Raw genomic sequence first — 14441 nt, forward strand, 5'->3', positions numbered from 1 at the left:
TGTTTCTGATCCGGATTGAAGCAGTGATTAAATAAGAGGGGAGTATGTTGAGATGCAGCGTACATGGTCTTTCATTTTTTATTCAAGACAATATTGCTAATAACTTACTAATATTTTCTCCCTTGTGCCTCATGTTCTTTGACCAAAAGGTATTTGGTTGTACAGTGCTTGGCACGGAGGTGGAACCCAAGACTCTCCCTTAAATATTTACCCCACTGTCATCATTGAAATAGCCTTTTGCCGCCTCCTGATTTCACTTTCCTCTTTTTTTTTTTTTTTTTCTCAGTATGAATTCAAAGCAAAGAATGTCAAGAAAAAGAAAGTGAGCATTATTGTGTCAGTAGATGGTGTGAAAGTTATTTTACGGAAAAAGCAAAAGGTAGGACTTTGGGCTTCTACACACATTTATGGCAGGTGTTTGTTTTTCTGTCTTTAAATTATACATTAGTGTGTTTTTATGGTTCTATTTAGATGCCAAATATGTTCATTAATCTTGAGATTGGACCCTTTCTAAGTGGGCTGAAAGTCAGTGAATTTTATGGAACAGGGTGGCACATACAAAGTCACATACAAAGAGAAGACTTTGTATAAAGACATGACTTTAATTATAAAAAACAATTTTAATACTAAAAAAACAAACCAGTGATTGAAAATTGGGAGTTATCAAGAACTGTGCATATTATATGGATCACAGATGAAATTTTCATGTAAAATATTGAAATGATTTAATCCCAAGTACTGTGACATTTAGGGTTGTTTGGTAAACATCTCCTTGCTAGAAACAGAAGCTCAATTCATTTTGCACTGGTTCCTTTTAAGTATTTTGTTTCCATTACAGAGAAAAGAATGGTCCTGGGATGAGAGTAAAATGTTGGTTATGCATGACCCTGTCTACAGGTAGGTTTCTGAATGTTTTCTTGTAACACGCTCTCTTCTTTTTGGGCCGGTAATCAAAGTGAAGCTGGGTAATTAAATACCAGTGCAACTATTCTGCTTTGGGTCATTTGTGATACGAGTTTAATAGTCCTCATTTAGTTTCTGTCATCAATGCTGCCATCGCACATTTCTAAATTGTCAGTATGTGAAAAGTTTGTCACTAGAGCAGCAAAGCTCCTGATTTGCATTGCAGGTCAGTTTTGGAGCTAACAAAAGTTGAAATCTTATAGAAGCTCCATGAAGAACTGATGGAGCCTACTTTCCAGGACCCATGCATAGGTATGCATGGATCTAAAAAAAAAATGTTTGTTTGGGATCCTCTTGAATTCCTTGATATGTCTTATAGACACCAAATACAAAACTTATTGTGGGAGTGGAGGAAGGAGACACACACAGACATAGTGATCTCTTAAATCTTCTTCCCTTTGGGAAGCAAGCAAGGGAAAGAAAACCATAGGATTGATCTGCTGTATGACAACAGTGGAGGTTTTATGTAGCATAGTTTAAAATAAATTCTTAATTCCCAGGAAATACTTACATTTGTTGGTATGTCTCACTAATTGAACAGCCAGTTGCTGGCTTTCCCTCATTGATTAAACCCAAAACTAAAAATGAATTTATGAAACTGAGCTGTAGGTCAAGTGATGGCATGGAGCTGGCAATAAGCAACATTATAATTTGTGCCGGGGATTACTTTTGTCCATGAAGAGATCGATGCCTCATGCAGTTTAAAAGTTTGGTTTTTTTTTTTGTTATTGCGTTTTACAGCAGTCAACTTGAAACCAAGAAAAATGGCAGCAAGGCATGAAATTAGCATATTAACTGAAAAATCAGCAAGTGTTAAGCAGGTGCCTGCATGGACTGAAACACTCTAGTTTTACTTGGGCTATTTTTAAGGTTGAGTGGAACAAACCAGGAAATTAGCACTTGGAGCTGTGAAGGAGTGACTCAGCAAGGCAGTCAATAGTGGAATTGCTTCTTCATTTGATTGCGGGCTCTGGGAGGCCTCAGCTGGTGCACTTATATACTAACAATTAAAGTCCTTAATGAATACAAACAGTCAATGGGTGGAAGTCTAAACACATTTAGATTTCACTTGAACTTTGGATTTCCGAGGTGAAAAATTCTTATCACAAGTTAATTTACTTATTATATATAGACATCTGCCCAGCATTTTTGCTCAGTGTTCAGTTTTGGTGCTTTAAGACCTTGAGGGCACATTGTACCTCAGTATCTATTTTTACTTCCCTGTTCATGAAAAAAAATCTTGGCATAGCGGTATGTCTTATTTAACAGCCCAAATTTTTGTTACTTTACTGAGTATCATCTTTACTAAAAGATAAAAGTGAAATGTCAATTCTCCTAGGACAGTAGGATGTTAGTCCTCACACATGGGTGATGACATCAGATGGAGCCCAGCATGGAAAACTTATGTCAGTTTCTAGTACTTTGACTGTGCACACTAAGCATGCATAATATGCCCTAAATCATGCATCCATGTGGGGTCCCCCCTTCAGTCTCTCTTCCGCAGAGTGGTTCGCATCGCAGTGAAATTGAGTTTGTGACCTTTCTGCTTGAAATTGCCTTGGAAGACTTTTTCATGTATTTTTGCGGTATTTGCCCATGTCTCAATGCCGGGTCCCTCTTTGGTTCCCCTATGATGTTTTTGACTCAGCAGAGAGTATGTCTGCAGGAATTGGTGCCTGCAGAATGGCATGGCTGTGAGCCTCGGAACTTCGTCCAGAGGTATATGAGAGACTTGCAGACTTGCCGTGTACAGGAGAGAATTTCTTCAGAGAAGGTGAGGGACGTGGTGGCCCAGTTACGGGATCACCTTGAGACCCTCCCAACAACTCTCTGCCACCACTTCGGGCCCGCCCTCCTCAGCCAGGAAGCTTGCGAGACAGGGTCAGAGGAAACCTTTTTATCACCAGAGGAAGTACTCTCTTCCAGCCCCTTGCTCCTGTGACCATCCCAGTCACCAGAGAGCTCCAATACCCCAGCCAAACCTGGGGATGGGGTTTTGACTGGATCATAGGGGGCATGAACCAGCCACTTGTACCCATAACACTGGAGTCCCCAGTCAGGAACAGGCTATGGTTCTTCGCAAATCATTGGCCCAGTTTAACCTTGGGCCAGTGGGTTCTGTCCATTGTGCGCCAAGGCTACCAATTGAACTTATTGGGTGCCCTACCAGATTGTCCTCCATGCCCGTTTTGAGTGCCTATAGAAAATCAGGACGTACTACTAAGAGAGCTCTCTACCCACTTATTGGCCAGAGCAGTCGAGCCCGTTCCACCAGGGCATCCGGGTGGGGGGATTTTGGAAGGATATTCCCCGCTCCAAGTTTGAGAGAACCCGCCACCAGGACAGAGTCCCAGAGAGACAGAGTGACTTGGATGCAAGCCTGGAGGCTGCACGTGGCCTGGCGCCACTGTGACCTCAAGACCCACTGGGCCCTGCACATGTGCAAGCATGCCAAGTGAGTTGCAGCCATATGGTCCAACAGCCTTGGGATGGGGAGCTCATGTAGAGGGGCTCTGCACACAGGGCCTGTGGTCAGCCCAGGAAGCAAAGTGTCAGATCAACTTCCTGGAGCTATGGACTTTCAGGGTTTGGATGTCAAAATTGTTCTGATCCAGACAGACAACTAAAAGTTGCAATGTGGTATGTCAACAAGCAGGGTGGCATGGGATCATACCTCCTGTGTCAGGAAACAGTCCATATTTGGACCTGGGGCCTGTCCCAAGGAATGGTTCTCAGGGCCATGTACTTGGCTGGAATGGAGAATATTGTAATGGATGAACTGAGTCGTGCCTTCAGACCCCACGAATGATCCCTGGACCTGTGGGTAGCGAACCGGATTTTCTATCTCTGGGGGATCCTGGTGGTGGACTTTTTCACATCTCCCTGCAACAGGAAGATTGCCCAGTTCTGCTCCCTGTATAGGTCAGACGGGAATCCAGCCTTGGATGCCTTTGCCTGCCATTGGGACAAGGGTCTTCTGTATGCGTATCTTCAGATTCCTCTGGTGAGGACTCTTTCTTGAAGCTTCCAGAGGAGAGAGAGACTATTATTTTCATAGCCCCTTACTGGCCGAGACAGATTTGGTTTCCGCTCCTCCGAGAGTTGTCAGTCTGGAAACAGATAAGTCTGGGGACTTCCCCAGATCTAATCACCCTAGATCGGAGCAGGTTCTGACATTCCAACCTCCAGGCCCTGTTGCTCACGGCTTGGATGTTGAGAGGTTAATTCTGCAACCCCTCAATCTTTCTGAGGATGTCTTGGGTCCTGGTGCCTTCCACTAGTAAGTCCTATGGACTGAAGTGAAGGATGTTTTCCATGTGGTGTGAGCAGAAGGCCCTAGATCCATTCTCCTGCCCCACACAAAAACTGCTTGACTACCTCCTACACTTGTCAGAGGTCTGTTTAAAGACCAACTCTGTTAGAGTTCATCTTAGCGCAGTTGGCATATACCACCAAGATTAAGATGGTATGCCCATCTCAGTTTAGCATATAATTGTATGCTTCATGTAGGGTCTACTTCAATTGAAGCTCCCTCTAAGGCCTCCTGTTGTGTCTTGGGACCTTAATGAGTTGCTAGTTCACCTGATAAAAGCTCCTATTGAGCCACTGCGTACCTGTGACCTGAGGTACTTGACCTGGATGGTCATATTTTTGGTGGTGATCACTTCAGCACGCAGGGTCAGCGAGCTCTAGGCCTTAGTGACTTATCCACCTTATACTAATTTTTATCATGACAGGGTGGTCTTGTGTACACACCCTAAGTTCCTGCTTAAGGTGGTGCTATATTTCCATCTTAACCAATCATCCTACCAACATTTTTCACCAGGCCCCATTCACACCAAGGCAAAAGAGCCCTGCACAGTTTGGATTGAAAGAGAGCCGTAGCCTTCTATCTGGACCAGACAGAAGCCCAGAGACAGTTCACCCAACTTTTTATTTCTTTTGGTAGGAATAGGTTGGGAGTTTCCATTGCCAAGCAGACACTATCCAATTGGCTAGCAGATTGCATCTCCTTCTGTAATGCCCAGGCGGGATTGCATCTTGGGGGTCATGTCAAGGCTTATTTTCTCAGTCATAGCATCATCAGTGGCCCACTTGCAAGCAGCTCCTGTGGAGATCTGCAAGGCTGCGACGTGGAGGTCTCTCCACACATTCGCCTCTCACTGTCTGGATAGGGATGGCTGATGTGACAGTGGGCTTGGCCAATCTGTCCTCTGGAATCTTTGAGATGTATATCCCATCTCTCCCATTGTTTGGGTTCAGGCTCTTGCCCCCTCTGTTACCAATAGCACTGTGGTTGTTGTGCCAGTCGGCATCTGGGTTGGGTGTGTGTTGGTCCCTTTTTTGTTGGGGAGCAGTCTGTAGCTAAGGATTCGCCCATGTGTGAGGACTACCATCCTGCTTGTCCAAGGAGAAAGCAGAGTTGCTTACCTGTAACAGGTGTTCTTCTAGGATAGCAGGATATTAGTCCTCATGAAACCTACCACACCATGGAGTTGGGTTTCTCTTATGTATGTTTTTTATGTTTTCATAATTATATGTTATGAAACTGAAGAGGAACCCCACGTGGAAGCATGGTTTAGGGCATGCTAGGCATGCTCAGTGTGCACAAACTTCTAAAACTTTGACACAAGTTTTCTGTACCTGGCTCCATCCGATGACACCATGTGTGAGGACTAACATCTTGCTGTCCTAGGAGAACACCTGTTACAGGTGAGCAACTATGCTTTACTTCAGAAATTAAGTATGGGATCATTTTTTACTTTTAAGATCACAGCTGGCAAAGTAACTAGCTAAAGAAAGTTTACTGCAGCTCAGATCATGACCAGATAATATCCTGGAAATCAAAATTCTGTTGTAGACATGTACAGGTCCACTTGTGTATGTACACAATTATTTAAATAAAAGAATTGAAAAAACAAGGTAATTGAGTGCATGGAAAAAGTGTTTTCTGTTCATTTATTTTGTTTCATTGTTTTTAGCATATACTAAACAGTTTTAGCATGTGCTAAAACTGAAACAAAATGCCAGTTCCTTGGGGTTTTTTGTGTCATTTCAAATGAAAAAACACAATTTATTTTCCCATAATTTAAAAATAACAGGACATCTGTAGTGCCTTCTGTCACAGGCCCTCTACCAGAATACATGGAGTAAAGCTGGAGGGGCAGATGCATTTTCTCCTCAGAGTACAGAGAGCATCACCCTGTTAAAAGAATTCACTTTCCTAAACTCCCTAACATCTGAAAAGTGGCAGAATAAGAGGGTAATTTTCAAAGGGATTTCTGCAAGTAAACAGTGTGTTGCACACAGAAATTGAATTTTCCCCAAATAGCCCCACCCAATATGCTTGAAAACGTATGTGCGCATTGTCAGGTTCATGCATAAGTTTACCTGGACTGAGCAAAGGCATTCCTGGGGGTAGATTTGGGGCAGAGTTTGGACTTCTGTGTATACTTTTGAATGTTAAAAGTATGTGCATACATTTTCAGAAAAAAATGTGGATGCTTGTACACCTATAACTTGTATAGGTAGATTTAGTGGGAGAATTTTCAATGACCTTAAACTCGCAACTCCACTTTGAAAGTTGGTATGACGCATGCACCTATTGGCTAATTTTGTGTGATGTCACAAAATAACCCCCTAACTACATTGCACAAGTTCAGCTCCGGTCATGGTTCTAGATATGGTATTTTCGATCCCTTTTTATGCTCAGTGCAGCACACAAGATGCTGGTCTCCTGTATGGAATTTCATACTGTGCTGTGAAACTCGGATGAAATCTTAAGAACCAAAAACTGAATCAAATTAGTGCTGCTCTTCTAGCCTGCTCATGCTGTACTGTAAAATGAACAAAACAAACTAGACAAATTTACTAGCAAAAAAAATACAAAACAAAATGCAGAAAAACTCTGGAAACAGTAACAAACGAAAATAGTCTTAAGTACATGGACATTCTTGTCAAGAATCTAGTTTTTGAAGAAGTTCCTCCTACAATTGCTACCTTTTAAGAACCATAAGTTTACAGTATAATAATCCAGCATTATCCCTCCCCCACCCCTTTCCTGGCTAAGATTTAAATAACGTTATATGACAGTTTTACATGTTTTGCAAAGTAATAAAAGTAATACATAAAAGAAAAAACTTACAAAATAGTAAACTTGGCGATGCCGGAATCCCTTACCAGCCCCAAGGACTGATGGGATGTCCCCTTAAGGACAATTACTCACTATTACCCTTTCTCGGATCAAGCATATCACCTTGATAGCACAAATGTTTCTACCTTCCTTCTAGGGGGCACTCCATGAAGTTAGCATGTGGCACATTTAAATCTAATTGGAGAAAGTTCTTTTTCACTCAATGCACAATTAAACTCTGGAATTTGTTGCCAGAGGACTTGGTTAGTTCAGTTAGAATAGCTGTGTTAAAAAAAAGGATTGGATAAGTTCTTGGAGAAGTCCATTACCTGCTATTAATTACGTTGACTTAGAAAATAGCCACTGCTATTACTAGCAACAGTAACATGGGATAGACTTAGTGTTTGGGTACTTGTCAGGTTCTTATGGCCTGGATTGGCCACTGTTGGAAACAGGATGCTTTGCTTAATGGACCCTTGGTCTGACCCAGTATGGCATGTTCTTATGTTCGTTCCTTCCTTTCTATCCCCGGCCCCATTCTCCCAAAACAGGCTCCAACAATTGAGTCAAAGCATTAAGGCTGAGCCATATAGCCACCCAAAGATTCACTTAAAAAGTTCTGAAGCAGCTTCCTTTTGACATGTCTTTTATCAAAGCGAAATGACAAAATCCATCTAGACCAAAAAGTAGAATAGACTTTTTTTTTTCTTTTAGCTTTGTACTGAAATGCTTCCCACTGTCTGAAATGGACAGAGCAGTGAACTCCTGGTGTTTCAAGAGGTGTATTAATGTATCACACAATGGTTTTCCAGTTGCTGTCTTGCTTAATGAGCATACCTAAGGGCTAGCTCTGTATGCTATCTTTAATAATACTAGGTTCTAGCTGGTTGCTTTTCTGTGGCAGGCATGCAGATCTTTAAAAAAAAAATCATATTTGAATTTCTATTAGCTGCTATTTCAGCAGAACTGTATACTACAATTAACATTTTTCATAGTGTGCCCCTTCTGGGCATAACTTATTTCTGGCACCCTCACTTGGTGTTATTTAGTAGGAGTCCTAAATTTTCCTGTCTATATCTGATGTTTGAGACCTGTGATTTTTCTCCAAGAAAAGTCAAAATCTGTCTCAAAAGTAGTGGTCTATAATGGAATGTTTGCCATAATTAAGGCCAGGGTGTTTACATTCAAATTATTGTCTGAGAACAATTGAAGGTTACAACGTAATAGGCCATTATGTCTTCTAAGAGATGTAAGAGAGCCTGTTAAGCTTGAGCAGTCCATCTAGTGGTCCATTCGCTCAAACATTGCATTTCTTTTCCCACAAGAGTGAGTTACTTTCTTGCAGTACTTACTAAGTAAATGGTTTAGGAAAAGCATCAAGCTTTAAGTTGAAGAGAACTGTGGGCATGGTAAATTCAAATCCTAATCCTTTCTAAACCCCACACATCTTGTAATCTTGGTCATTGCCTATCTCCCAGTGGCCCAGTTTACCTAACTTTAATAAGGTCATGAAATTCCATGTCCCTTCAACTGTTTGGAAGTTTTTATGGAATCCAGAGCATCAAATATGTTTGGTCAGGTCATCCATTCCAGAAATTACTGTACATGTGCTACTGAAATATTAAATTTTCTAACATTTTAGAATCTTGTTTAGCTTAAAGGTGGTTTTTAAACTCAAATGTTATTGACTTAAGATAAAAAGTTTGGTCTAATGTGAGTGAACACTCCTACTGGTGGACCTGGTTGGGGCCAGTTGTTCCTTATCTACTGTCATTTGGATAGACAACGGGTTGGATTAGCACAAGTTTGATTAGGAAAATAGAATGTTATATTCATGTCCCTAATTATTTTTTTTCTAGAATATTCTATGTATCTCATGACTCACAAGACCTTAAGATTTTCAGTTACATCGCAAGGGATGGTGCAAGTAACACATTCAGATGCAATGTGTTCAAATCTAAAAAGAAGGTTGGTTGACATCAATCCTAATTTTACTTTTAAGCAAGAGATGTAGGTATTCTGGTACTATTGTTACCACCTGCTTTATTAGAGGCCGAATGTAATAAGTGGTGCACAGTTTTACCTCAGTTGTGTACACGTTTTTATGTGCAAACTTTACTCCAGATGCGTGATGTGCATAGAACTGTGTGTATTGCTTAGTACCTTGCATGGAAATCTCATGCAAGTGAAGCTATTAGCTGTTACCCCATCTTCCCCTGAATGCAGAGAGGTGAGCTGACTTAGCTCATGTTTTCTTAGCACTGGAAATTTTACTTCTGGCCTGAGGTGGCGTAAGGTTTCCAGCATTAGTATTAGTCTGGGCAGAAGCAAGAATTACGGTGCTGGGACATGTAGCTGGTATTTTATGCACAGAAAGCATGCTTTGTGTACAAAAAGCAAGTTTGCTGCACATGAAATGATTTATGTGCAGAAATCGTTTTTCTGTGCAGTTCACCTTTGTGCATGTGCACACTTTTTTTTTTTTTTTCAACTCCCAATGCATAAGCATGACAAACTTATTGCGGTGGGAGTTTAAAAATTAGTTTATGCGTTAAACTGTGTGCTGAATTTCAGTGCACAGTTTTAACACTCAGCTAATTACATTGGCCTCTAAATTAATGGAAATAGAATGTAGTAAAGTTCACAATCCCCCTAAAAAATAGGACTCTTAAGTACCCAATTAAGAATTACCCCCTTTAGATTACAATTCAAAGCTTGGCTAACCCTGGACTATACCTGTTTCAGTCTCTGACACTGTCGTCATCCCTCTCCTATCTGTTTATCTTACTGTGTTTTGTTCAAATGTAAAATATATGCATTAAATTTAAATTAATCAGAAGCTAGACTCAACTTAATATCAATTTGCTGATGTGGTATGCACAGTTGACATTTCTGTCACTTCATCCACTCCATGCCCTGAAATAGTGTGAAAGTTACCCAGCACATGCAGTGGTTAACCAACTTTGTCTCTGGGTTAGTGCTGTGCAGTTGACAGTATTTTGAATTGGAGGTTATTGAGCTTTGCTATAGATCTCTGGCATATGTTCAAATTTAAGACGTTCTGGTTTGTTCCTAGAGCCAGGCCATGCGGATTGTTCGAACAGTAGGGCAGGCCTTTGAAGTGTGCCATAAAATGAGTTTGCAGCATGCTCAACAGAATGCTGATGGCCAGGCAGATGGGGCCAGTGACAAATCTGTGGAAGAGCAACAGCTTGAAGGTAACACAAAATTCCAGACAGTAATACAGGTCAGTGTTTCTCAACCCTCTCCTGGTGACACACATATCCATTCAGGTTTTCAGGATTGCCACAATGAATATGTGTGAGAGATATTTGCGCACACTTGGGTCTCCAAAGCGTGCAAATCTATCTCATGCATATGAAAACCCGATGGATAGGTGTCCTTCCAGGAGAGGATTGGGAAATAGTTATAGTTTACACACACACACAAATTGCTTTCCATAGCTCTTTCCATTAGCATGGCAGTCCTTTTTTTTTTTTTTTTTTTGTCTCCTAATTTAGGATGTCACTTGCCCACGCACTCTCAGCTACTATAGTTGACAGGAGGGAGTATCTAAGGAAAACTGCTTTCATCTGATTACGTTCTGAACCTATAGATACTGTTTCATCACAAGTTAATGTGTTGATGCTTTCATGGCAGTAAGAGGAAGGATGTCATGAATGTGTTTCTTTCCTAATGCTACTATATGAAGACCGTCAACTGACAGGAGCTGAAAAGGATGATACTGAAGAAGTGAATATTGACTTCAGTGGAGTTTGCCGGTCCGAGAAAGGGATTGTTGACCTACCATCTAGCAGATCAGAACCAGGCATCCATACATCTATGCAGCTGTTAAAAGATGGCCAGGTACAATGTTTGGGGTTTTTTTTAAATAAAATATCTTTAAGATAAATAAGTAATCTACATGTTTGTAAATGTATTAGAATCCATTTTATATGAGAGAGGTACTGTCAGAATTATAATACATATTCTAAAACAAATTTCAGAAGCTTACTTCAGAGATCTTACCTGTCAGGGAAATGTGAATAAAAATCCTGCCTTATTCACTAGAGCAGGGTGGGGGGAAGCCTCTGTCCTCAAAGGCTGGATACTGGTCATGTTTTCAGGATATCTCTGAATATGCATGAGAGAGCTTAGCTTTGCATATAGTCTGCCTGAATTGTATGTAAAGCTATTTCATTAAGGATATTCTGAAAACATGTCCAGTGTCGGCCCTCAAGCAGAGGAGGTTCCCATCCCCTGAACTGGTGCCACCCTAAATAATTTAAAATATAGAGATGCCATCTCGGAAGTTATCTGTTTCATTTTACCATGTTATTTGCTCCTTGTTTATATTGACAATACCTGAAGTAATATCAGCCTCCTAAAAGCTCTATTTGAGGTGCAATCCTTGAAAGTGAGGAGTCCAGCTTGAACAAGGGCTTTTTTTTTTTAAAGCCCTTAGAGGATAATTTTCAAAGGAACTTCTGTAGTTTAAAACCCTGTTTTATGTGCAGAAATAATCTTTTACTAAAGGCTCCAGAAGCTTTTCTGTCACTGATTTAGACCAAGTAGGAAAGGGTGGGCAGGAGACAGTGCAGGCAGAGGCAGGCATTTCTCGTGCTTGTTCCCATTATTTGTTCGATAAGGCCCAAGGAATTGGAGACAGCCTCTGCCATCTTGTTTCACCATGAAGAGCTAACAAAAAAAACCAACTTCATTTCTATTCTGAGAATTTAATTTATTTTTTTTCTTTCTGTATAGACACTCAAAAAGTTAGAGAATATCAAACACAAATAAGTGTGCAATTTCGTCACAGTAATACTAAACACAATAAGAGATCTGACTGACCAAACATATAAAATGCACTTGTAAAATTGGACCAACAGAAAAACAAACCTGTGCCCATCTAACTTTCAGAAATACAGTATATCTAATGTCTTTCAAAGCAAGCTATTGGAAATTATAGGCTATTTTGGATAATATGAGGATTAGGGGGCATGCCATGAAGTTAGCAAGTAGCTCATTTAAAACAAATTGGAGAAAAGTCTTTTTCACTCAATGAATTGGGCTCGAATTCATTGCCAGAGAATGTGGTTATGGCAGTTGGTGCAGCTGGGTTTAAGGAAGATTTGGGTAAATTCCTGGAGCAGAAGTCCATAAACTGCTATTAATCAACAAGGATTTATTGGCTTGGGACTTAGCAATACTGTACTACTCACCAAAACATTTTGCTACAAACACACAGTGGAAGGAAATCCTTATTTGAAATGACCTCTAAAACACAGATGTAAGTGCTCATATCTGAATTGCTCTGCTCTATGCCTCTCCTTTTTTATAACTTTTTTTTTTTAAAAGAAGTACAAGATATAGACAATCCATAACAGCCTTTCTAAGCATTCATATTTTGGTTAAATAATAAACTAGTACAAAAACAGAAACCCACAAACATTGCAACAAATGTCTTGCAATCAACTATTTCATTTAATACTCTAATTTGAATTATGCCAGTTCCAAAAATTTCCCCAGACATTGTTGTAAGCCTCCAGTTTAGATTTTAAAGCAAAGATTGAATAGCTCCAAGGTGGCTAGTTCTACAACTTTGTTGTGCCAGCCCAAAACCTGTGGTGAAGTCTTCCAAAAGTGTGCTATAGTCAAGTGTCTAGCATGTAGCTGTTATGGTTCCCGGTCGTGGGTGGCCACGACTGGTACCCCTACCTTGCCTCCTGATGTCAGGGCTGCAGCCGCGGTCGGGAGACGCGCCAGGGTCGGTCCCCAGCGTGCTCTGTCCTCCTTAGACCCGGGTGCGAGGTTCCATGGGGATTCCGGCAGGGGAAACGTTCCCCGGGCCTCCCCCGGCAGCGTCCGGCCGCTCTGCTAGGCCCTGCGGGGCACAGCTTGCCGGCTCTCTCCTTAGGCGCGAGGCCTCGCCTCCCGGGGAGATGTAAAGGGGCCTTGTCCCCTAAATTGATATCACCTGTTCCTAATGGGCTAGGCCCAGAATACTACTTAAGGAGACTGCCCCAGTCTCTCTTTGACTTGGCAACGAGTGCTCGCTCCGGTGAGTCTCCCGGTGCCTCTGGTTCTGTTTCTTCTCTGACGTATTCCTCGGCGTGTGACTTCGGACTGGCAAGTTGTGATCCCTCTGGTACTCGACCTTGGACTCCTTCCAGACCATCCATCTTCAAGGGCCCACCTAAGTCCCAGAGGCCTGGGTCCCTACGGGCTTCTCCCACGGGGAGCTGTGGACTTCCAGTTGGCCCTTGCTCCGCCTTCACGCCTCTTCGCCCTCTCAGGGGCCCATCTAAGTCTCCAACAACGAAGATCCAGCCAGCCCCAACTTCTCTTCCACCTCGCCACCTGACAGGGAACTTTAGGAGCCATCTCCTAAAGGTCATACCAACCTCCTGTTGCTCCAAGGGTTCACGTCCCTCCTGGTCCTAACAGTAGCAAATGAGATGTTAGCCATTTATCTGATCTTGATAACTCTTGTTTATTCCAGCAGTTTATTAAACATAATTGAGGTGAGAGCTGAATATTGGTCCCCACTATAACAATGACTATTTGTTGAGTCTGTTCCCAAAATGCTTGCATTTTTTTACACCCCCATCACACATGAATATAGCTTCCCTGCTCACCACACAGTTGCCAGCATATGACTGAAAGCGTTAAATTAAGAAAAAAATATCTGGTATCGGTATGTACGATGTAAAAGCTGATACATCAGCTCTTGATTTTTATTGCAAAGGGATGATTTTATATATGGATCTCCAAAGCAACATCCAGCCCATATTATCAAAATCTGTATTCAGTTACATTTCTTTATTAAATCAGAACTAGTCTCTTGTTCATCATTACTATAAAGAAGTGAGTGATAAAATTGTGTGATGAGTTTGAGAACCACAACAGACTGAATTAAAATATTATCCACTCTAGTCCTTTGTCTCAAGTCGGGTATCATCCCACCATCATATCCATTCCCTCAAACACGCAAGCTGTGCTGAAACAATAATATTACAAATATGGGCATCTTTAGGAAGCTGCAACATAATGTTTAATGCGAGGCACTTTATTTTGCCAATGAAAGGAGGAAAATCTGGCACCTGAGCTGTGTGAACATTTTCCCCGGAGGTGCTGAAAAAGATAAGTTTCGGCAGTTCTACCATTTTTATCAGGTTAACTCTGTCCACCAGTGAGAGGCATTGGGGTCTATCAAATTAAATTCACCTTGATTTTAGCCAATAACCGTGGATAATTGGTCTTAAGTTCAGTAAGATTAAGAGGAATATTTATCCCCAAATACTCTATACCTGGCCTGATATGGAAAGGTGATTTAAGCATTGTG

General features: G+C 41.4%; 1 protein-coding gene across 2 annotated transcripts in view; it reads left to right on the forward strand.

Annotated features, from left to right (window-relative positions):
* LOC115097050 (carboxyl-terminal PDZ ligand of neuronal nitric oxide synthase protein-like) overlaps positions 1 to 14441 on the forward strand; it is a 238198-nt gene that overhangs the window by 147086 nt on the left and 76671 nt on the right. For both annotated transcript variants that reach the window (XM_029612482.1, XM_029612483.1), the window contains 5 exons: positions 287 to 379; positions 839 to 897; positions 8956 to 9064; positions 10173 to 10314; positions 10809 to 10963. In XM_029612482.1, coding sequence (XP_029468342.1) covers positions 287 to 379; positions 839 to 897; positions 8956 to 9064; positions 10173 to 10314; positions 10809 to 10963 — 558 coding nt within the window. The remainder of the gene's footprint in view (positions 1 to 286; positions 380 to 838; positions 898 to 8955; positions 9065 to 10172; positions 10315 to 10808; positions 10964 to 14441) is intronic.

This window comes from Rhinatrema bivittatum, chromosome 8 (assembly GCF_901001135.1).
Source record: "Rhinatrema bivittatum chromosome 8, aRhiBiv1.1, whole genome shotgun sequence".
Taxonomy (NCBI): Eukaryota; Metazoa; Chordata; class Amphibia; order Gymnophiona; family Rhinatrematidae; genus Rhinatrema; species Rhinatrema bivittatum.